The sequence below is a fragment of the Eptatretus burgeri genome, chromosome 2, assembly GCF_056783735.1.
Source record: "Eptatretus burgeri isolate ZD-2024b chromosome 2, Ebu_testis_v1, whole genome shotgun sequence".
In the NCBI taxonomy this organism is placed as follows: Eukaryota; Metazoa; Chordata; class Myxini; order Myxiniformes; family Myxinidae; genus Eptatretus; species Eptatretus burgeri.
This window is the reverse complement of record NC_140962.1, coordinates 21,928,864-21,954,502: the sequence shown is the minus strand read 5'-3', so window position 1 is coordinate 21,954,502 and position 25,639 is coordinate 21,928,864. Positions and strand designations below refer to the sequence as shown.

General features: G+C 46.8%; 1 protein-coding gene across 4 annotated transcripts in view; it reads right to left on the bottom strand.

The window, feature by feature from the left end:
• The window catches only part of LOC147031574 (uncharacterized), a 142,237-nt gene that overhangs the window by 104,629 nt on the left and 11,969 nt on the right, over positions 1–25,639 (bottom strand). For all 4 annotated transcript variants that reach the window (XM_085865398.1, XM_085865376.1, XM_085865430.1 and 1 more), the window contains exons 7-8: positions 18,303–18,430; positions 15,489–15,614 (exon numbers count right to left, since the gene is read on the bottom strand). Coding sequence is in view for 1 of the 4 variants with exons in the window: in XM_085865430.1 (XP_085721556.1) it covers positions 15,489–15,614; positions 18,303–18,430 (254 nt within the window). In the remaining 3 variants the exon portion in view is untranslated. The remainder of the gene's footprint in view (positions 1–15,488; positions 15,615–18,302; positions 18,431–25,639) is intronic.

The window sequence follows — 25,639 nt, the reverse complement described above, 5'->3', positions numbered from 1 at the left end:
TCGTTCCTCCCATGTCGCCGTCGTCGCCTCCATTCCACCCATGCACACCTGCGTGTTGCGACGCTCACACTCCATTCCATTACATTCACACCGGGAGACGCAGCTGCGTGCTCCCGCATGCCAACCGACATCTCCCTCACATACCGCTCTCTCACACACACGGTCTCCCTTGCATTCGGCCGTTCACTCACGCGTACCTCACTACTCACACAAACCATACTACTTACACACGCGGGGGCACTCACCCGCGGTGCCTCATCCACACTCCGTGCCTCACTCACACACGCGGGGGCACTCAACCGCGGTGCCTCATCCACACTCCGTGCCTCACTCACACACGCGGGGGAACTCAACCGCGGTTCCTCATCCACACTGGCCGTTTCACTCACATACACGGCCTCTTCCACACACGGTGCCTCATCCACTTGCGGTGCCCCTTTTACACACGGCGTGCTGGGAAGCACGCACTTCGGCACCATCGCCACCACACCACTCACACACGGGGTCGCTTCCACACACGGGGACGCACTCACACCTTGCACCACACACACAGGGACAACTACACTGGGGATTCGTGTCCCCACAAGGGTCTCCGGGGCCTCTATACCCCCCAAGCTCTCCAAGCACCCGTTCACAGCACTCCTCTCAACCTCGCAAAGCACGACCGAACTCACCTGGTCGTGACTCGCCTCAAGGGGGCATACTCCCTCCCCTCGTTCCTGGAGGAGGCCATCCAGGTGCTCGCACTGGGTCTCCACCCAGTCAGCCAGCTCCCCCTCATGGTCCTCCACTACCTCTGTGTGTGTGTGTGTGCGTCACTTACCCCGTCTTCATCGTGTAGTCTCTCCTCTATTTTTTCCGTCTCCCGTGTCTCTGCCAACGCTTCACCCTTTACCTCTCTTGTCTCAACTATTATTTCCGTTGTCGTCACCTCGTGTCTCGTCTCGCACGTTTTGGTCTCCCCATTTAATTTTTCCCTTTCGGTCACCGTCGATTCCTCTGTCACGACCCTCGCCCAACACGCCCCCCGAATTATTTTTTTACCCGCCTCCACCGCGGGCCTGTCAGCCGTTGCACCCCCTTCCAGCTCGTTTGCTCCCACACGTGGAGTCGCCATTCCCAGCTCCCTGGTCACGGCCTTCATGCCCGCCTGCAGGCATCGGCCCATGTTCTGCGTCTCACCCCGCAGCTTTTTCGTTTCTTCCTTCATTTGCTTGCTCATGCTTTTTATTTCGTTTATAAATTCATTTGCGTTTGCATCCATCTTTTCCTTCATTTGTTGTGTATTCGCATCCAATTTTTGTGTATTCGCATCCATCTTTTCGTTCATTTGTTGTGTATTCGCATCCATTTTTTGTGTATTCGCATCCATTCTCGCTGTCATTGCCGCCAGCATGGCGCATAGCTGGGCCATGTCGGGTGCGCTTGGGTGAGCCGTTTCGGCAAGGGTCGGCGGGTTTTGGTGGAGAGGGGGGGGGAAGGTGTCATACACCGCGGCCGCTGCCGCACCTATTTCGGGCTCTGGGTTCAGTTGGGCGAGTCCGTGTTCCTGCACAATCAACATTTCCTGCACGGAGATTCCATCCTGAGCCATGGATTCTACACATTCTACATCCATTTCTAATACCCCCGGCTCCCGCTCGCCTTGAGACGCCATCTTGCTTCTCGTGAAGGGTTAATTTCGCTTGCTCGTAATTTGGAGGGAATCGGGGGTCGCTTCTCTCACCCCTGGACCGATTCCCGTGAATTTAGCTGGAGACAGGAGAGCCCGTTTTCCTGTTCTCCGATACCAGTGCCGCGAGGAGGGCGATGGATTTGTATCGCACGACCTGACACCAGTGTTACAGTATTCGCGCCCGCCGGCGTGCTGACGGCCACGTAACTCGAATCGCAGCACGTCGCCCACCGGACGGACAATCCAGTCGTGACCCTCTCGGACTAACGCCGGGAACCAGTCACGGGTGGACCTTTCGGTCTCACCGCGATCGAGCCAATCGGCCCCCGCGTGGGATAGGGTTGCTCGCCAAATTCGACCTACCTAAGTACCCACACGGAGGGTAGACCGGGCGATCGCACCTCGCCGCAGGTCGACTTCGGACACGGGCCACTTAAGCGACCCGTTCCGTACTATCGGGATAACCGAGCGGTGTTATTCGTCGACCTCGACGGTTCGATTAATTATCGGGCGTATTCAGCCCACTACCAACCCTTTACGTGAAGCAAGATGAGGATTCAATGAAAGAAATGACGAAGCGAAGCGGGAAACAGTTCAACACAAAGCACATTTATTCGCGATGAACGGAAAGCACACATATTCAATTCCACCAAAAGCACATAGAAAAGGAAAAGAAACACAATGCAATTTTACACAAAAAGCAAATGCGACAATGCAGATCTAATACCGACTACGCGAGCACACGGCAACACTTATACAATTTTACTTCACAGACGGAGCCGACAACACACACCCAAAACCAAGGAAAAGAACACCCTCAAGGATGAGGCGGGCCTGAGGCCGAGACCGGGTCGGGCCTACCCGTCTGGTGATGAGACGCGGAGCGGCGATGGTGCCTCAACTCCGCGGGCCTCGCGGACAGTGTCTGGTAGGGGGTGGGAAAGGGGCCCCCTTGGTCGCACTATCTCAGCGCGGGGGGAAACAGGAGGGGGTTGCTGATGCTCGGGGGAAAGGAGGATTTTTACTCTGCCTCGAGTCCCGCGACGAGCGTCTCCACCTCGACCAGGTCGCGCCGTCGGCCTCCCTGGTGTGCAGCTCCCGGCACGACGCGAGCACCCCCTCGTCTGCCCTCGCCGCCTCTCCACAGCTCCGTCCTCTTCGCTCCGACTCCAACGCACACAACGACGACGACGACCAACAACTTCTTCTTCCCAACTCCACCGACTGCGAAGTCTTAACTCAACTCTACTGACGAACGCGGTCGCTTATATAAGCCCCGTGGCTTCGCCTTTGACCCCCTGCCTTCGACCTTTCACCTCGCTCCCCATTGGCCCGAGAAAAAGTGGACGTGAATGCATTTTGATCCATGAATTTGCATATAGCGACCGCCCTCCAACGCCCTGGAGGCGGGGCCAAATCGCCCCTCGCTCACCGATTGGACGGAACAAAAGTGGGCGTGTGTCGTTTTTGATCCGTTTTTGGAGCGGAAAATCCGTGGTTTTGTACACGCTGTTCGGCGCGCGCCCTGCACGAGTCCAACAACGGTACCCACAAGCGGCGCAAGAACGGTGGCGATGCGACGGTTGCGAGGTGTGACGTGAAGCGGCGCCGCGGTGGGTGGTTGATGTTGTGGTTGGTGGTGGTAACAATGGCAGTTGGTCCAAAATAAAGATAGTAAAAGAAAAACGGCTATCCTGAAGAGTCGCAGCACGCATGAATGACATTTATTCCCTCTAGACAACGGGTTTGGGCCTAACTACACATATACTTACCGAGATATCTCACCTAAGGGACCTGAATGGTGGTTTGCGAATTTGGTAACCACAACAGTACATTAAAAAAAAGTATTAAATTAAGAACCGGAACTCTCCGAGACAAATATTACATTTGCAGCTTTTGTCAGATTTAACTAAAACAATGGAACACAAGTCTATATGCACACATACTTTCATTTATGACATTAACATTGTCTTGAATGTCAATTTGTACTTTTATTTTCATAAATGACGTGCTGTGATGTTAAAAGAAAAAGATAAATCACACCGCTAGGGACTGCATCGTCATGACTTACAAACATCGGTTCATAAGGAACTGCTGGCTTTGCAAGCGATTTGCGATGTATGAAGGGGGTGGGTGGTTTAAAGCCCGTGTATGGGCTGCGTACAGGGGTGGGTGGTTTAAAGCCCGCGTACGGGCTGCGTACAGGGGTGGGTGGTACGACGGCTGCATACATACTTTATGAAAGTGGTGTCAGACTGCATGAAAGCGTTTCAGAAGATGAAGGTGAGCCTGTCGTCATCGTGAGGGGGAAAAATATCCCCGTTCACAGGAACATTTTCGACGTGATGTTGAATCTGTGGACGTCAATAATTGTTCCATCTTACTGTATTACCGTAGTTCATAATTACTGAAGCATTTGAGATAAATCTACAGTTCGTTGTAATCTTCAAGTATTGTGATGTGATATGAGATGCATATGGGGGTGGGTGGGTGGTCACTAGCCTACATACAGAGAGGGGGTGGGTGGTTTTGAAACCCGGAAGTAGAGCGTACGTACTTTATGAACTGCCCCTATTCCAGTCTGGCACAGAGTTACTTACTTTCGACCTCTGGCAGAGATGACCGACACTCCCGCTCGGGGGTATTTTTTCTATTTTATTTTTATTTCCCCTTCTATAATTTGTCTCCCTCACCACCTTTACTGTCTCTGTCCGGCTAACCTATCCTGTCTCCTAGCCTACTCCCAACCCCTACGTTCCCTTCCTGGAGGGGAATAAGGGAAAGCTAGTGTCCTGTGTCGAGGCCCAATGAAGCCTCAGAATGGCCTCCTCAGATTTCAGCGATCTACTTAACCAAAGGTGAGTCCAGCGGCCCACAACGAGAGTGAAGGGATGGATGATGTGGAGGGGTACACTTCCTAATCTACCCTAACATCTACCTATTAACCTTAAACTACCCCGGGGCTTTCCAAAAGTGCCTCTCGCTTAAACTGCTGGTTCTATAAACCAAGATTCCCGTCGCCTGTGTTGGTGTCCTCACAATTTCGGGCCTCGCCCTCGAATTTTCCCTCGTGCCCTCGCATGGTTTCGTGGCTGGTACACGTGGCTCCCTTGGCAGGAACTACCATCTGCCGATTCTCAAACTATGGCACCCCCGGGCCCTGCAACTGCCTCCGAGCCTACCAGCTCCCTAAACACTGGGGAGTGCCCTCCATGGCTACTCCCCTGAAACGCTCACGTGGCAGGCTGGCGCCCCGGGCCCCACATCATGCGGGCCCACCCATGCCCACGACACTACCCAGCCCCCCATGGACGCTTCTCCTGTCCAAAGGCAAAACCCAGTAACTCATTTTTTGATCAAAACTGAGCTAATACTAATTTTGGAGTTACTGGGTTATAGGATTCATGTTAGTGTATGATTTATTGCAATTTGTTCCCTACGTAAGCTTGTACGCTCATGGCAGGACCAAGCAACTCATACAGAATTCGGTAAATACCACAAAAAAAACCTAGATACGGCTTTAATATATATCTTCTCGATATATATTAAATAATAAAGAAAATATTGTTACGAATTTGGAATTCAATCGCACACAACATACAGGTTCCCTTAGTCAGCTATGTCGATAAGTGCATGTTCCCTCGATAGCTCACCTTCCATTGTTTAAATGTTTTGAAATCGATGAGATGCGCTGTGGATCGATTTAATAGTTAGGGAGCGAACAATGGAGACGTCACTCACCCTCTTCTGCGAAGAGGAAGACGCACTCTGCGGTGACGTCAACAACTCCCTCCCACCCGTGGTTGAGCGGGGGGGTGGATCACGAGGGCATGAGTCACGCCGGGTGCGGAGGAGGGGATGCAAAGGATAAAGAGGACATCTTTTCTTTGTTCAAAAAGAGTTCGTAAAAGAGTTCGTGGGAGTCCCGTGGTTGGGCTGAGTGTGGGCTGACTTTGTGGGCTGAGTTCGTGGGGAGTCCCGTGGCAGAGTTCGTGAAGAGTCCCGTTCTGAGTCCCGTGTGCAGAGTTCGTGTGCTGAGTCCCGTGGGAGGAGTAAGCGTTTTTGCTTCGGAGAGAGCAATCGTTCAGCCGTCGGGTCCTGCTTGGCTTGAGGCCTTCGGAAGCTTTTTGATTCGGCTGGCTCAGTGAGCTTCGGCTGCTGCTTTGTTTTGGAAGGAACTTGCGGGTCATCGGGAACAAATTTGCCAGCTGTTCGGCTCGAGCTGCGAGTGGAGGCTTCTTCCTCTTCTTACTCTTTTTCCTTTTCTTCTTGGTTCATGGAGCTTTTCGTTCTCCATTTTGTTTCCCGGCTTGGTGCGACGCATCGGCCTCTTATTGGAGTTGGATCCTCGGGGAAGCGACGATCGACAGGAAGGATCGGCGCCTCGTCTCACCGGCACGTGTTGAGAAGCGCGGGAGGATTCGCGAGAGCTCGGGAAGGATCGCGGCGATTGGATCCAGCTCGCTCTCGCTGGAGTCCGGGTCCAGACAAGTTGAAGACCACACGAGGTGAAAAGGTTCGAGTCAAGCTCTGAGTTTCAGCTCACCTGTCCTCCGAGATGGAGCTCGTGATTAAAGGCCTCAGCCACCGTTTCGTGTGTGTGTGTGTGTGTGTGTGTGTGTGTGTGTGTGTGTGTGTGTGTGTGTGTGTGTGTGTGTGTGTGTGTGTCCGTGGACCCGTCATAAAAGTAGGAACTGCTGTTAAGTGTAAATGACTGTACATAATAAATAGACGGTTGTAGTTCTTTTGTCGTGCTTTTGTTGCTTGTATAATTGCATACGTGTTTCATTATAATAAATGTCCTTGTGTGAATGTAAACCTGCTCGTTGCGTCCATTCCCTCATTGACTGAACATTTCGTGTGTTGGGAGTTAGAAAGCCATTGGTTTGCCGTAATAGGGGGACATTTGGACCGTCGGTTCTCGGCGATTACGCCGCTCAGAATCGCGCACGGACAGGCTCGCCTCGGCGGTTTGTTCCGTACGAGATCCGTCGAGGGTGGAATACCCCGGTAGTTGGATCACATGGGTATTTAGGTAACTTGAAGATTGGCAATCGACCCTACCCCACGTGATCTGCCGATTGGCGTATTTCGGTTCTTGTACAAGGACCCGTCGCTCGGAGTTATCCGGGCGGCGATCTATATGCCGGGCGATTGGTCGGGCCGACTCGACTTGCGGCTCTGTTCAGAGCAGTCGGTTGGCGGCTGACCCCCGGCCAGTAACATTTGATTGTCAGGAGTGCGATTCGGCCCCCTCCGCCTCCATAGCAAAAATCACGGAGTCGGATCAGGGATATACGGAGCAAACCCACCCCCCCCCCCGCCCCGTGTCCCCAAATTACGAGCGTTATAAATTTTATTCCCAGCACGTAAAATGTTCAGCCAAGGCGAGCAGGGGCAGGAGGGATTAGGAATGGATTTGGAAATGTTGGAATCTATGGCTCAGGACGAAATCACCGTGCAGGACACTCCCATTATGCGCCAGGTATTGTTAATTTTGCTGGCAAAGATGGATGGCATGGGAAGCGAAATGGATGAAAGTGCTTGCAAGATAATAAGCGACATGGAAACAAATATGCAACAAATGAATGGAATGCAAAGCGAAATGGAAAACGAAATAAAAGCGAATTTAAAAGAAAACGCAAAGGAAATTAAGGAAGAAATAAAAAACAACATGGATGACAATATGCAAAAACTGCGGGGTGAGATGCAGCGCATCGAGCGGAATCTCCAGGCTGGGCAAAAGGCAGTGACGGCAGTTGCGAGGAGCAAAACGTGGGCAGTGGAGCTCATAATGGCGGCGCCACGTGCTGGAGCGAGCCAGCTGAGGGGGAGTATGGACTGTGTCGGCCCCGCGGTGGAGGACAAAGTAATACGGGGAACGTGTAAGACGAGACTCGTGCAGGTGACAGAGAAAGTGACGGTGACACAGAGGGAAAAATTAAATGGGGTGACGGAGACGTGTACGGCAAGACACGAAGAGACGACAGAAATAATAAAAGGAATAACAGAGACACGGGATGTAGAAACGGTAGAGGAGCGACGACACGATAAACACGACACAAAGGACGAACACGCACACGTGGAGGGAGTGAGGGACAATGGGGTTGAGGTTGAGGAATGTGTTGGGACCCGATGCAAGCAGCAGGATAGCCTCCTTCAGGAACAAAGGGAGGAAATGTGCCCCCTTGAAGCAGATCTCGACCAGGTGGGTCCGGTCGTGCCGAACGAGGTAGAGGGGCGAGTGCTGTTGACGGGTGCACGCAAGGCTTGGGGGGTGTGAAGGCCCCGGGAACCCTTGTGGTGGAGCGAATCCCCAGTGTGGTTGTTCCGGTGTGTGTGGTTCCAGTATGTGTGGTTACGAGTGTGGCGAAATACGTGCTGGAAAGCACGCATTGTGTGAGCAGTATGGTGTGTGTGAGTGAAAGGCGATGTGTGAGAGAGACCGCGTGTGTGAGGTCGCTGTATGTAAGGGAGATGGCGGTTAGCATGCGGGAGACCGCAAACGCATGTCCGAGTGAGAGTGCCATGGTGGAGTGTGTGAGCGTCGTGGCACGCAGGAGTGTGTGCGTTGAACGGCGACGACGACGGGACCAGATGAAGGACAAGGGCCGAGTAGCGGCCGTAGCTGAATTGAGAACCGTGCCCGGTTTGCACAACAGCGAGTGCGGGGTCCCAGGCATGAGAGTGAGTCTAAAAAGAATTAGCTGAAAAAAAAACGATGGGCCGAGGCGAAAAAAATTTCAGGCCGGGGTTCGGTGGGGAAATCTATCTGAACACACACTTAGCGATATAACTGATCTTGGGGATATCCTTTTTGGTGTCCTGTGAATTTCCACAGCCGTAACAATATATGTATGTATATATATATACATATATATATATATATATATATATATATATATATATATATATATATATATATATATATATATATATATATATATATATATACACAGTCATGTGCCGCATAACGACGTTTCGGGCAACAACGGATCGCATATACGACGGTGGTCCCATAATCGCATATACGACGGTGATCACAAAAAACGACGGATCTGCCAGCTCCATTATAATGGAGCTGAAAAATTCCTATCGCCGAGTGATGTAGCCGACGTAGCGCTGCCAGTCATATAAAAATAGCACGTACAATTATGTACAGAACATAATACTTCATAATGATAATAAACAACGACAGTGTGGCCCCATTATAATGCGATCGTTGAGGTCCATAAAATGTCATCTCAAAAAAAGCAGGGTCGTGCTAAATCGGGATTCAAGGAAATCGGCTTTCAAACTGAACCAATGTTTGCACGTTTACCTTCGCGCAAATAAATTACCTTTGAATTGAAGAATTCCGCGAATAAATCGTTGTTGTTACAGTCGAAAATAAAACACAAATTTATTTATCGTGAAGTTTTTATGTTGTTAAAACAATCGCACTGTTCCGAAAATATATCACACAATTGACAGGTGCTCGTTTCTTCATTTGTAAATAAATTACGAGTGTGGCTCCGTAGGTGCAGGCCCGTAGGTGCAGCTTCGTTCCTTCACTCTCCGAGACGACGACTGGATTGGGGAATTATTTCAATTAGATCGGACCAACCGTATCATAAATGACCATAAATTGGGAAACACCTGAGAAACATACTCAGGTCCCCAGCGTCAATTGTGACGTCATATCAAAAGAGGAAGAAGAATTGTGACGCGCCCCTCTCTCCACCCCTCTCTCATCCCTCCTCTCTCGCCCCTCTCTCTCGCTCCTCTCTCTCGCCCCCACTCTCTAGCCCCCACTCTCACCCCCTCTCACACCCACTCTCCCGCCCCCTCTCTCGCCCCTCCTCTCTCGATTGTGACGCCCCTCTCTCTCGTCCCTTCTCTCTCGCCCCCCCCCCCAAACCTTGGGATGAATCAATAATTTGAACAATTAATTCAAACCTTGAGAAAAACAGCTTTCAAACGTTGGGAAACAGCTGAAACGAAAGAAGAACGATATCAAACCTTGAAAAGGCACATTTTTCCCAGCGTGATTTGGGACATCATACCAAACAAAGAAGAAGAATTGTGACGTCAATCGTGCAAAAAAAATGAATAAACATTAATTGTGACATCATTCGTGACGTCATAGCACCGTGTCTTGTCATTGGTCGACAGATAAATGGCAGTAACTTGGGAACCGCTCGTCCGATTAATATCAAACCTTGAAAAGGCACATCCGCGGGTCCCCGACAATATTCCTGGCAAGTTTCAATCAGATCGGACCGGCGGTCATCGAGAACCGGCGGTTCCATACAGACAGACAGACAGACACACACATAGATTGCTGGAATTATAAATGGATAACATCGATGCAATGATTACGTATTTATCGAATCCAAATGCTATTTTTTCACCTTTATATAATTATCGATGCGAGAGGAGATTGTAAGCTGCCACTAACATCACAGATGACCGTCATGAACAGCACAAAGGTAAAACTAACGCGTCTTCTGTCTCTCTTGGATGTGTGTTGCAATTGCCGACAGTATTCAGTACAGTAACATGCTGTACAGGTTTGTAGCCGAGGAGCAATAGGCTATACCATACAGCATAGGTGTCTAGGTTTGTGTAAGTACGATGTTCGAAAATGATGTTCGAAAACGAAAATGAAAAAAAAAATACATATGATGTTCGCACAACGACGACGTCAGTCAACGACGCATTTCTCAGAACGTAACCTCGTCGTTAAGTGGCGCATGACTATATATATATATATATATATATATATATATATATATATATATATATATATATATATATATATATATATATATATATATATATATATATATATATTTCGATATAGATCTAGAGATAGATGGATTTAGATATAGATATAGATATATATATATATATATACATATATATATATATATATATATATATATATATTTTAACATATATATATATAGATAGATAGATATAATACATGTGTATATATATATATATATATATATATATATATATATATATATATATATATATATATATATATGGGGGAGAGGGGGTGGGGAGAGAGAGGGGGTGGGGAGAGAGAGGGGGTGGGGAGAGAGAGGGGGTGGGGGAGACAAGTGGGAGACAGCAAATAAGACCAAGGCGTACCTTGCCGTGTTTAACCCCCTGGGGATCTTTGACTGGTCAAGGATTAAACATGACCATCACCGCCGCGCCTCAACACAAAGCGCCATTTCCTGTGTGTTTTGTATTTTACGGCGATGGCCCCACTTCACACAGGGGCGGCAAAGGTTTCATAGGCTTGAACTGTATCCTCCTGACCCAGAGAGCATGGACAACCGACTGAAGTACAACTCAATGACTGGAAGATCGCAGGTACAAGAGGGCAGAATGCACTCATTGTTGCTGTGTTTGTTTCTCATCTTGCTTCGGTGTTGAGAAGTTTCATTTGCTCTGGATTTTTGTTGCCTTTCTGTCCTTCTGCCTTTTTTCTTCTTTTTCTTTCAGCCTCTCCTTCTTCCTTTGTTATTTGTTGTCTTTTCATTGTTCTTCTGCCTTCTTCCTTCTGCGTTTTTCTTTCTGCCTTTCTTCTTTCTCCTCTTTCTGCCTTTCTTCTCTTTCCTCTTCCTGCCTTTCTTCTCTTTCCTCTTTTTGCCTTTCTTCTCTTTCCTCTTTCTGCCATTCTTCTCTTTCCTCTTTCAGCTTTTCTTCTCTTTCCTCTTTCTGCCTTTCTTCTCCAGCATTGTTTCTTGTTCTTCAGCACTGAGGATTTCACATCACATTTTATCACAGTGTTTGACATTGGGTTTTTTTGTTTTGTTTTTCATCCTTGTGGAGCTTCAGGATAGACAATGTTGCATGTTCTTCCATGTGGAGCCAAGATGAAAAGGTTTTTGCCATTGCCAACTCTAGAACAACCAACATAGTGTTGGCCATGAGAAAAGCATGGGCTTTGCAGGTTGAGGCCAACAACTTTGAGTGATTGTCCTTGTGCATTGTTGATGTTCATTGTAAAACTGAGGTGGACAGGGAACTGGAGCCTTCTAAATTGAAATGGCAAGTCAGATGAGATGATTGGAATGCGTGGAATGAAGACATCCTGTCCTGCTGCATGGCCAGTCATGATTGTTGCTTCAGTCACAGCCAAATGTGTTCTTGACAGCCAAATGTGTTCCATTGCAGAGTGTTGGTGGGTCCAGATTCCTGAGAAGAACAATGGGTGCACCAATCTTGAGCTCCACATTGTGAGGAGGCACACCTGGTAGTTCCAGAGAGTTAAGAAATTCTGTGGGATAGTGGACTGCTTCATTTGTGTCTGGTACAGTGTCAACTGACTTGTACATTTGCAATAGTGCCAGGTAACTGTGTAAGTAGGCCTCTGTTTGTGGAATTGGCTGCATCATTTTTCAGTGCTAAGATAGCTCTTTGGCTTCACCACTTGTGGTCATGGAAGTTATGTGCAACGTTGGAAATACTGCATCCTGTAGTTATTGAAGTGTTGCAACTGTTTTCCCATTGTTGTTCATCAAGATCGTTCCATATTGATTTTCAGATGCCATGGCTCCATTTCCCAGTTTGAGCAGGCTTGCACAAACTACACAGCAGATGAATCCCCTGTTAGTTATGAGGCTGATTCACTGAATGTTGTTCCAAATGCATGAGGCTTTGAGGCAAGGCTGCAGTTCATCAGCTTTTGTTCCATGTGGAATGACTGGCAGCGTATGTTGAAAATCCCCAGACAACACCAGTCACTCCACCTATTCTTCTGTCATTATGTCGAAGATCTTGCATGGTGCGATCAAGAGCCTCGGAGGCAGCTGTGTGAGACATTGTACATTCATCCCAGACAATGAGCCGGCACTCCTGCAGGAGCTTCGCTTTTACCAGTACCATTGCCAATGTTGCAGATTGGTGCCTCCATACTTGACAGATTTAAGGGTAACTTGAAGACTGAATGAGCTGTTCTTCCTCCTGTCAACAGTGTGGCAGCGATGCCTGATGATGCCACTGCAAGGGCAATCATGTTTCTTTGCCGGATTTTTGCCAAAAGAAGATTGATGAGAAAAGTTTTGCCAGTTCCACTGGGAGCATCCAGAAAGAAAGTGCCACCACTCCCATTGAAAACTGCTTGTGTAATCTTTTTGAAGACTTCTGTTGGTCTGGGATCAGACATGGCTCATTCTCCTGTATGTCTTCAGCAAGCTGTTCCATGTTGTCGTTGGTCTCTCTCAAAATTTCATTTGTGAGCTCATTGTCATTTTGTCGTTGAGGGTCAGGAAGGCCAAAAGTTTTGAGATCATAGCGAACCAAAGACTTGTTCTTGTCTTCAATGATAATAAGTTTCATTGAAGATGGCATCACTGTAGTCAAGTTCCAAGTGAGGATTTTGCACTTGTGGTGATGCAAAATCTCCTCTGCCAGATTCTCCTTGTGGTTGTCCCATAGTTGTTGAGAATTTGACATGGCACGTGTCTGCAACATGATGGCAAATTGGTTTCGCAGTGGGTCCTCTGGATCTTTGACATCCTCTCAGTCTCATGGCTCTTCTGGGTCTTTTGGATATTTGGGTTTTTGGGGTTTTGGGTCCTCGGGAACTTTTGGATGATGTGGGTCTTTTAGGTCCTTGTGGTCTGTAATGTCAGTCATGACATTTGTCGGTTGGTAAAGATTTACAATCCCATTAATGTTCTGAGTGGATGTTCTTGGCGGAGCTCGGAGCGAAGGCACTAGACGCAGCTCAGAACAGATGTCGATGCATTCTGTAAAGCCAAAAACTGAGGCTCTCTGCGAAGCTTACAGCAGCTGCAAGCTCACCTCACTGCGCGAAGCTTACATCGTGTTGTAAAGCTTATACTCCATTGTGAGGTTCATTTCTGCAAAGCTTACATCGTGTTGTTAAGCTTATACTGCACCGTGAGGTTCATATCGAGCCACAAGGCCATCAGTGTGACCAGGCCCATTCTACGTTTTATCTACATACAAGTGCTACTCGTCAAGGAGGATTAAAGTGATCAATATATCTCTCGATGTTGCTCACGAAGGAAGAAAGATTGGAATGTCTTTTGTAAGCATTTTCAAGTAAACGCGTTCCACGTCACGTACATTCGTGCCATTTGCATATAACGTATTAAAATGCCATTTGAGGTGTATTTCCTGTTTGTTTGATGAATTGTATTTGATTTAAAGTGGAACTCCCCATACCCTCACCTCCCCTTCCCTCACACTGCCTCCCCGTCCCTCACACTGCCTCCCCATACCCTCTCCTCTCCTCCCCACATGCTGTCTCCCCAAATCCTCCTCATGCTGCCTCCACATACCCTCCCCTCCCCTCATGCTGTTTCCCATACCCTCTCCTCATGTTGCTTCCCATACCTCCCCTCATGCTGCCTCCCCATACCCTCCCCTCCTCTAATGCTGCCACACCTTACCATTCCTCCCCTCCCCTCGTGCTGCCTCCCAATACACTCCCCTCCCCTCGTGCTGCCTCCCCATACCCTCCCCTCCCCTCATGCTGCCTCCCCATACCCTCCCTTCCCCTCGCGCTGCCTGCTGTTTTCTGCTGCTTGGGGTACGGGATAATAAAGCTATGGATTGTGACAATGTATTGAACACAATAGGGTGCATGAATGATCTGCGTAAGTGTCCATCCATGACCGATCATCCATCCATGTACTTTTGTGTTCACAATATTTCAAAAACCATTGAACATTTTGCTTTCATATTGCAGATCTCTATTCCTCATGAGATTATCTTAACATGATTACATGGCTGAATTCTGTTGCATGGCAACCATCTCGGTAACTTGGCTTGTATTTCGAATATTTTGAAAAACGGTTCAAGAATTTAGCTTTCACGTGACACAGATCTATTCCCCATACCATGCAAAAAGTGGGGGGCCTTGAGTATCAGATCCTCATTTTTAATTATGTCTGGTTTGACCAACAGTGTAAGAAATGTGACACAGATCGTTGCCATCATTCATACCGCATGCTCGAAACAGAGCATGCTGCATGAGGTGGTTTCTTGGCACAGGTTGCAATCCTGGATGGGTCACCACTCCGACGCACGATACTCGACTGAGTTTGCAGGAATTTGGAATTTGTTCAGGGTTCCGGCAATAAATCACCTTCTCTTAGCTAAGGACATTGAAGGGTCTTCAACATCCATCAATTAAGGCTGGCAGATGGGTCGCTTAGCTTTGTGGTCATCCGAGGAATGCTGCATAACCACACATGTGAAATATAAGGATGGCAGTTTGTAGCTGGGCCGAGATTCAAACCCAGGTGAGACAGCTCAGAAGAAAGTGTGCGTACCATTCAGCTGTCCCATTTAAATTTGTCTTAGTTATTTAGTTACGTCAAGATACACTGGAATGACGATCACCCCAATGATATGAATGATCATTATCAACAAACATTTCTCATCCACACGAATATCAAACAAAGAATATTACCTCAAATATGGCATTACCCGACTCTACCTTCCCTATTATCAATTCATGTTCTCCATCACATTACTGTTCCATTAGGCTCCATCTTGTGGAGAAACAAGGATGGAACGGAAGGTATAAAAAGAGTGAAAAAGGAGGGCTGGTTACTTCCCTTCAAAATTCCATCAGGCTAATTTTCTTTGAACCACATGTGGTTCACAATCTCCTGCAAAACACTGTATGTTTTAGAATCAAATGTAGACACGATCACGAAACGCCTGCACTCACGAGCAAGAGCATTTTGTTCCACAATCACAGGAGGTCAGCAACCCCAGCATGTGTGAATATTCTTTTGAAATAAAACAGTTGAAAATGATATCATACCATTACCTGCATTGTGAGTCTCTTCGTTGGATTCTTCTGAAGCATCCCAGTCAGGAGGGAAACCAAAAGTTCACTTGCAAGAGTTGTTGGATTGTGCACCACATTGAAGTGGATCTTGTCATCTGACATTCGCTGCAAAGAAGAAAACAAATGTATTTGTGACAGAATCCTTTCCAATCACCACAACTGAATACTGTAAGACCCTGACATTCACGGGTGATACGTTCCTCAAAACTGCTGCGAATGTCGAATCCATGAATGTCTGGGCATTGTTTTATGGGAACAAGAAGGGCACTATTCAACATCACGACGTCGCCAGATATGCCTCCAGCCACTTTATTAAAAGACTGACCTTTTATTCTTGAACATTTTCAGAACTTACAAGACCAATAAAGATGCCATAATACATCGCGAAGGTACCAAATTGGGAAATTACAAAATAGCTGAAAGAACTGCTTTGCTTTGTGTCGCACATAAAGAAATGTCCTGCATTGTGGAGTGGTTAAGAGGTATTGTAAAAGAGTCACTTAGAAGTTAAAGTGGATGTTATTCATCGAATGGATGCTGGTGAACGTGCCGTTGATGTTGCTGGGTTATTTCGTTTGCCTCAGACTATGGTGCGGACCAACAATAAAAATGCCAATGTTCATTGAAGAACGAAGAGGTACGGTGCAAGAGTTCTATTTAAATATGTCTGTTAATTATTTTTCTAATTTATTAATACATATGTGTATTTGAATACAAATGCCATGAATCAACAACAAATATAGAAATCAAGTGTAATATCATAGGTGAACAAGCTCAAATGAGCGAAGATCCTCGTCCTCTGAATGATGAAGCCATAAAAATGAATATGACGTCATTGTGATGTATCAGGTTAGCGATAAATTATCTGTGCTAATGCCCGGCTTGATTCCCGCAAACAAAATTCAAACAGCTTGCCTAGCTTCGGAAATAATGGTATAGGCGATTTCGATTCGCAGCGATATTATGACGTCAACTTTTTTTCGAGGAAGAATTTCCTAAATTGGAGATGGTTACTGTCTGCGTGTGGGCTTTCTGCACATACATGGCAAGTTTCACGAAGATCCGATGAAAACTCCAGGTTGTGAAACAAAAAATACCCCCGAGCGGGAGTGCCGGTCATCTCTGCCAGAGGTCGAAAGTAAGTTACTCTGTGCAAGACTGGAATAGGGGCAGTTCATAAAGTATGTACGCTCTACTTCCGGGTTTCAAAACCACCCACCCCGTCTTTGTATGTAGGCTAGTGACCACCCACCCACCCCCATATGCGTCTCATATCACATCACAATACTTGAAGATTATAACGATCTGTAGATTTATCTCAAATGCATCAGTAATTATTAACTACGGTAATAGAGTAATATGGAACAATTATTGACGGCCACGGATTCAACATCACGTCGAAAATGTTCCTGTGAACGAGGATATTTTTCCCCCTTGCGATGTCGACAGGCTCACCTTCATCTTCTGAAACGCTTTCATGTCATCTGACACCACTTTCATAAAGTATGTATGCAGCCGTCGTACCACCCACCCCTGTACGCAGCCCGTACGCGGGCTTTAAACCACCCACCCCTGTACGCAGCCCATACACGGGCTTTAACCCACCCACCCCCCTCATACATCGCTAATCGCTTGCAAAGCCAGAAGTTTCTTCTGAACCGATGTTTGTAAGTCATGACGATGCAGTCCCTAGCGGTGTGATTTACCTTTTTCTTTTAACATCACAGCACGTCATTTATGAAAATAAAAGTACAAATTGACATTCAAGACAATGTTAATGTCATAAATGAAAGTAAGTGTGCATATAAACTTGTGTTCCATTGTTTTAGTTAAATCTGACAAAAGCTTCAAATGTAATATTTGTCTCGGAGAGTTCCGGCTCTTAATTTAATATATTTTTTGTATGTACTTTATGAACGGCCCATACACGGAATCAGTGCGAAGTTTGAAGGGCTAAAAATCGGAACGAAAGCAAATTTCAAAAAAATGGCTCGTGTTGTTCTCGGTAATAGTCAATAGTATCTGAATCACGAATAACATTTGATCTCTCTTGATAAATGAGGGAGGAGATACGATTTGAAATCGACGATTTTCGCAACTTTGACAGCCTCGTGACGTTGACCTCGACCTTGGACGACTTTGAAAGTTATATCGTTGTGCATGTCTCATCGACCTCTATCCATTCAACTCTTGGTTATTTGTCTCCACTCGGTTTGATTGTGGATGGACGGACGGACGGACGGACGGACGTACGGACGGGCGGATAGACTTCGAGACTGTTATTATTAGGTCATCTCCACTGAGATAATAGAGATGACCTAAAAATGTCAAAAAATAGGAATGACGTCATAAAAATTGATATGACGTCATAGTGATGTATCATATGTGCGGTAATTCATCTCTGCTAATGCCCTGTTCAATTCCTGCGAACAGAATTGAAAAAGCTTGCCTAGTTTCGGAGATAATTTTTTGGGCGATTTCTATTAGCGGAGATATTTTGACGTCATAACTTTTTTTCTTGGAGGAATTTTCAAAATTGGAGATGGTGACTGTCTGTGCAGGGTATTTTTACATATATATGCCAAGTTTCAGGAAGTTTTGATGAAAACTGTAGACTGTGAAACAAAAAAGTCCACAAGAAGAAGATGAAGAACAACGCGAGTAAGACTTCGAGATCCTCCACGAGGATATAAAAATTGAAATATAATACATGAAGTCGCGGGTCTCGGATCGCATCCCCAGTGTAAACAGAGGCATTACTGAATAAAATCAGAAATCAAATGTCTTGCTTACCACGGCATGGTCCTCAAAGTCTTCCTCAAAGTCCCTGTCCCTGTGCTCATCCTCATCAAACTCATTCAATTCAACCTCCTCCTCATTTTGAGCACCCTCATCATCTTCACTCCGATTGAGAGAACATCCTGGAAAGAAGAGGTAGAATAAACAAAAAACAGATTTGGTGACAGAAAAATATCAATGGACAAAATAACAGTCTTCATAAGTATGTGTGTGTGCATTGAGGAAATAAGACATCAATTTCAAACATGTCGTCTTCTTCTTGGCCAGCCAGTTGTTAGGACACCATGTCCTCGAGTAAGAGATCAAAGTCCCAGAACATGCAAGATTGACCCGAGTGTTTCAGGAACCGGTTCGCAAAACCTGGCATGATGGGAGTTGGTAAAGGCAGGAATTTGTAATTTATTTAGGGGGCCGGCACAAACTTACCAACTCCTCATGAAAGACACCGAGAGATTTTCACGTCTCCAAACTAATGCTTCCAGATGAGACACCCAGCACAAGATCCATCACTGCACATTTGTGAGGGACTGTACAACGACCCTTCTCTAATTTATCCTTCTTCACATTTGTGAGAGACTGCATATTTGTTAACAAATGCCTCACCTGCGAAGCACCAATTTGATTTGATGAAACGGAAGGGATCACCAGTAAGGACATTGATCGAACTGTGCTATCTGCCGTGACAAGCGAGGGGAAGCTGATATTTCTGGCATGAACCCTACGGTTCGGATTCGGTTTCGGTTCAGGAAAAGGACAAAGGAACAATGATGGGGTGGGGGGGGGTGGGGACAAACGTATCTAAAACAGTGTCGGACAGCAATAAAGAAGGCAATTGTAGGTTTCTGAATGGATATTAAAGGTATTTAGATTATGGAATAAAACAAGGCAGTCCTCTTCTTCATTCGTAAGTAGTGCAAGACTGAGGAGTAGTATCATTGGCTGAGGGCGCAGATGTACCACTGATGCATGCAGTGCCCTGGCAGGTTATGGCAGGAATTTGTAATTTGGTCAGGGTGCCGGTGTACTCGCAGGATAACTTGCATACTCTTCGCTAAGGCCACCATGGGATCTTTAACGTCCACAAAAAAAAAATGCTCGCAGATGGGACACCCGTTTTATTCAAATCTGACAGACCACACACACATTGGTTAATGACCCTGTCGGTGAAACACTGGGATGACAGATTTTCGGTGGGCAGAGATTCAATCCCAGGCGAGACGGCTTAGAGGTGAGTATGCGTACCTCGAGAGCTGAGGCCATCCTGTCAGCCAGACAAACCAGTGTGAAAATATTATAAAAACAGGGGCAATATCCCTGGGTGCTCACCTGGTCGTGCCTGGGTAAGAAAACCAGGGATCCACTGGTAGGCTTGATTGACCCACAAATATGTAACAGAGAAGAAAGTTAATACCTGTCGTTTTTTTTAATGCATTAAACAAACATTGATACATCATAGTTGATGAAGGTTGTGGTCAAGTTTCATCAAAATCGTGTCATTTCTGAGAGGAGAGCATACATCTCTGTTGGGGTGAAACCCACCAACAACCCCCCCCCCCCTTACAACCCCTTACACCCTGCTTTTTCTAATGCCGTTTGTTCATCACACATGATGAAGGTTGTGGTGAAGTTTCATCGAAAATGTATGTTTATTTTCGTAGAAGAAACCAAATAATATATTGCGGGGAAATTCCCCCCCGAACACCCCCGTAGACCCTGATTTTTTTTCTGTAGTTTCGTGAAAAATTTTGGTGCATCACAGGTGTGGAAGGTTGTGGTCAAGTGTCAGAGAAATTGTGCGTGTACTGTAGTTTCAGAGAAGAATTTGAAAGTGTTTGTGGATGGACGATGAGCCATCCCAACTCATTGGAAGAGAGGCCTTGTTGTCCCTCTCTGGAAAGGGAAGGGTTATCGCCAAGATGGCAACAACTACCGAGGGGTGACGCTGCTCTCAGTGCCAGGCAAGGTCTTTGCTCGGATAATTCTTGATAGGGTTCGCCACCATCTGCTTGAGCACCAGCGTCCAGAGCAGTCAGGCTTTACACCAAAGAGGTCAACGATTGACGGTATGCTTGCTCTTCGTGTCCTCACCGAGCACAGACAAGAGTTTCGGCAGGAGCTGCTTGCAGCCTATGTTGATCTCTGTAAAGCATTCGATTCAGTGAATCAGGATGCCCTCTGGAGGATTCTTTGTCTTCGTGAGGTGCCATCAAAACTTATCGATCTGATGTCTGAACTCTACTCTGGTACTGAAAATGCTGTGAAGTGTGGTGGGACCATCTCTGTCTTATTTCCAGTTGTTACTGGAGTTCGTCAGGGGTGTGTACTGGCCCCCACACTTTTCAGCATTTGTATGGACTGGATTTTAGGGAGGATGTCGGAAAGATCAAGCTGCGATGGATCGTTTGGGAATATCAAAATCGCGGACCTTGATTTCACAGATGATGCAGTCATCTTTGCGGAGACTTTAGATATCCTTTTGGGGGCCTTCGAGGTGCTGAATGAGGAGTTGGAGCCACTGGGATTACGGGTTTCTTGGGTCAAAACTAAAATCCAGGCTTTCAATGACATCTTGGATGCTGCTGTCCTGTCTGTGCCTGTTTGTGGTGAGGATGTTGAGGTCGTGGAGAGATTCACTTACCTTGGCAGTGATATTCATGTCTCTGCTGGCTGTGAGTCAGACGTCAATAGACGTCTGGGTCGGGCCTGGGGAGTCATGGATTCACTGGATCATGGGGTGTGGCGCTGCCGGTACCTGTGCAGGAGGATGAAAGTCTGAGTCTTCAGGTCCTTGGTGCTTCCAGTCTTGCTCTAAGGATGCGAGACTTGGACTCTGACCAAGGATCTGAGACGGAGACTTAATTCCTTTGGTACCAGGTCTCCGGAGAATCCTTGGCTATCGCTGGTCAGATTTGTGTCCATCGAGCGGTTGCTGATAGAGACTCGGATGAGATTTGTTACCTGGATGGTCCGTGAGCGTCAGTTGCGGCTGTATGGACATGTGGCAAGTTTTCCTGATGCTGATCCTGCTCACCACATTCTCTCAGCGAGGGAGTCTCGTGAGTGGAGGAGGCCAATGGGCCGGCCACGTGCCTCGTGGTTGCACCAGGTTGACCAGCATCTCAAGGAGATGGGGATGGGCCTGGCATCTGCCTGGGGGAAGGCCAAACGGAGGCCCCTGGAGTACTGGCGGAAAGTGGACGCAGCGACGCGCTGTTCTGGCACATGCTCCCATACCTGAGCTGACCTGATGAGCCATCCCACGAGCTCCCAGGAACTACTTTCGTTCCAAGTGAGCTAAAAACAGTGTTCTGAAAGAAAGTGAAGATGCGCTCCCCTGCCAATCTGGAATTGATTAAATGCTGGTCTTGAAAATAGAATAGGACCTTCAATCCTAGAAAATGTCTCTCACAGCCCTTCCATAAGGATCAAGCGAACCCACTTATACATTACCATGATCATCTGCTGGAAGAGGTTCAGTCACTGGAGCATATAAACCTCACTATCAGCCATGACATCTCCTCTGTCAACCATGCAGCAAAGCAGGCCTCCAAAGCCAACCGCAGAATGGGCATCCTCCATCGATCCAAGTCTTTCCTTGGAAATTCAGAGCTACTCAATTATTATTATTTTTTTTTGTATACCTTGTCGAGGCTCGTGTGAGATCTAACACACAACGCACAGCAAGGGAGGCATGAGACAAGAGGGGTGGGAGTGGGAAGGACAAAACAGTGGGGAACAGAGACATTAGGAGATCTGTGGAAGGGAGAGGGATAGGGCAGGGAACATGGGGAATACAAGATGGACATTAGAGGGACATTCAGGAAGGAAAGCAGGGAATTTGAAGGAGGTGGGCTTGGGTGGATTTACGGGTGTAGAAAAGATCGAGAATTTGGATGGGGGAAAATAAGAGGTGGTGGTGAACAGTTGTTTTGAAGGCCTGGAGGGAAGAATGGGATTGAATAGAGTGAGGGAGTTTATTCCAAAGGCGGGAAAAAAGAGGAATGAAAGAGTGAAGGTGAGCAGTGATCCGTGATTTTGGTAGTTTTACCAGAATCGGGTTGTTGGCGGACCTTGAGCACCCTGTGAAATGTGGTGGGGACAAATCGCAGAGAGAGCAGGGGGGGGCGAGGCTGGAGGGGAGACTGAAGAACACAGAAAGACCACCGACTTGACTGCGGTCAGAGAAAGGCCCAAAGACTCAGCCTCATTGCGGGAGATGCCAATGATCCGAAATGCTTGGTTTCCACAGGGTGAAGCCGAGAAAGGTGAGAGGCACGAGCACCAGCCCAGGCGGGAGAGCAGTACTCCATCAGGCTGCGGACGAAAGCTTTGTAAGTGGTCAGGAGCTCAGGTGGGCCGAGGAAGGAATTTGCACGACGGAGGATTCCCAGTCGGCGACTGGCTTTGGAGGCGAGGTTTGAAATGTGGCTTTCCCAGGAATTGTCATGGCAGATACTGAGACCCAGAAGCTTGAAAGAAAGGACTTCTTCCAGAGGATTGTTGAGAAAGTGGATGGGGGGGTTTCCAAACGGTCCTTTGGAGAGACATGGGGAGAGTGTGAGATTTGTCCGGATTGAAAGACATGTTCCACGTGTTGGACCAATTTGTGATTTTACCCAGATCTGCAATGAGCGAAGAAGCTGCTGATTGCCGGTCTGAGGGATGACAGATGGTACGGCAGAGGGTGGTCATCAGCAAAGAGATATAGAGGATTTTCCAGAGAGCCGGAGAGATCTTTGATGAAAACCAGAAAAAGAACAGGGCCCAGAACGCTACCTTGAGGAACTCCAGCCTGGACAGGAAGGGGGGGGGGGGATGAAAGAACTCCATTTAGGGCCACATGTTGACTGCGACAGGAGAGGAAGTCTGCGAGCCATGAGTGGAGATGGCCTTGGATACCATAGGAAGAGGGTTTGGTGAGCAGGGCAGGGTGCCAGACCGTCTCAAAAGCACGTGATATGTCCAGGGATATGGCTCGGATTTCATGTCTGGCATTGAGTACCTCCATCCATTGTTGGGAGATCAGAAGCAGCAAACCCAGGGTAGCGTGACCTGGTCTCAAACCAAATTGATGATCGGAAATCAAGCCATTGGAGGAGAGAAGGATTTAATGTCTGAAGCAATGATGGATTCCATAACCTTGCTGATGATTGGGAGAAGGCTGATTGGTCTGGAGTTGCAGGGATCTGTTTTTGCACCTTTTTTATGCAGGGTGGTAATGTTTGCTGATTTCCAAGCAGATGGCAGATGACCTTGAGCAAATGAGAGGGTGAATAGAACAGAGAGAGGGTGAGCAAGAGCAGAAGAGCATGTTTTTAGGACACGTGAGCTGATGCCGTCTGGACCGGTTGCAGAATCTGAGTCGAGGCTTGACAGCAAGCTCTCCACCTTGTCAGGAGAAAAGGACACAGAGTCCAGGGACAGTTGGGTGTGACTGCGTAAAGTGGGTAGAGAAAGTGATGGGTGTTGGACACAATATTTAGCTGCAAACACCGAGTTTAGGCATTCAGCCTTTTCACGTGCGGTATCAGCAGTGTGGCCATTTGAGGTAAGGGAGGGGATGGAGGGGGAACATACACCAGAAACAGATTTGATTAGATGTGTGGGGGAAAAAATTATATTAATGTATTCTAAATTGTAACAAATGGGATTTTAGAAATGTAACTTTTATGCTGCAAGTTGAATTGGCTGTCATTTCTGGCCAAAAGACTTTTGCCCTAAATGTTAAGAAATGTGTTGTTCTGGAGCACAGTAACCAAGCTGATAACAAACAAACCTTTGCCTAGAAATGTACGAAGTGGCTTCTCGTCTAAAGGACACGTTTGCAGTCTGGGTTGAATAGCCCCCACCACTCTCATGAAAGTATAAAATGCTTTGAAATGTAAAATTGTTTCAGTGCAAGTACCTGAGAAAGTATGAGAATCTCAGTGGCTTGTACGCCTTGGAACTGACCAAGTACCAAGTTAGAATAAAACTCCATGATGTAATGAGGAAGTGAATTGAATCGGGTTGGTCTAACTGTAAACTAAAGTAAGAATAAATGAAATAGAAGATAAAGAATATTGCAATCAATGGGGATTCTGTAGTTCATTGTACGAGGGTGAAAAGTGTATGGTGTATAATTAGAAAATAAATTGTTTCACAAGGAAGGACTTGTGTGGACATCGGTTTTCAGTGTTAATGGGTTTTATGCAGGATTTTATTACCAAATCGGACAAACGTAAAACTCTGTCTGAAGTCAAACAGAATTCCACAATCGGCCAGGTAGAATCGTTCAACGATCACAACAAGGTGGGTTTAAAAAATCCACAACAGATGCCACCAGGATTTTGAGGAGGGAGAGAGGTTTGAAAGTTCAGACTTGAGCTAAGAACGATGTTGTTTTCTGGCTCTCCTGAGGGTAGATACACACTTGTTCCAAGCTTTATGGAAGGAAATGAGATTGCCCTCAGTTGAGTTTGCTTTCCATGAGGCAAAGGCAAGTTGTTTTAGGACAACTGCCTCGCAACAAGCTTCAGTGAACCAAGGGCGGGAGATCGTTTGTCGTTTATTGTCGACATTATAAGAGATCGTTTGTATTATTTGTTTGATTGTTTGAAACAAATTGTTTGAGAGAGTTTTCATCCGATTAGGTCATGGAAGTGTTGAAGAAAAAATCGTGAGGTGAATGGTGAAATTGGATCGATAAATGCAGGGGGTCGAAACAGATCACGTGGTTTTGGGCGAAGCATTTGGCTCTGGGAGGTGTATCGTCAAAAGTGAAATTATTTATTTTAAATAAGGATTGCGTAAGATTTGGAAAAGGGAAGGTTGAAGTAAAATTGTGGAAGTGTGTGGTGAATTTGGAACGGTAGACGCAGTCTGAAGCTGCTGGGTCGATGAAATGTACCAGGAAAAGTAGAGAGAGACACGAGGTTGCAGGAGGTGTAGAGATCGAAAGGATACAAGGAAGATTATTATTTTTTGATGTATTTTTGAAGAACAGGCAAGATTTGGGAATGGAAGGTTGTAGATCGGAAGAAATCGTGAAAGTAATGGCGAGAGAGGGTCAGCTCAGTAGAATAAAGATGGTGTGCCGGCAGGAGGAAGAAGAAAAGGAGATTGCAGAAGAAGAAGAAAAATCGAGACTTGTGAGTGTGCAAGGAGAAAGCTAGTTTATTTATTTATTTATTTATTTTGATTTAAGACAAGAAATAGAGTGTTTAGTTGGGAGGGATGGGGGACATTGAGAAAGTGGGGAAGATAGAAATTGAAGGTAATGGGGAGAAAATACAAATAAACACGATCGTACATCAAGGGGAACGATGGGTAGGCCACAAGCACCCGGTAAG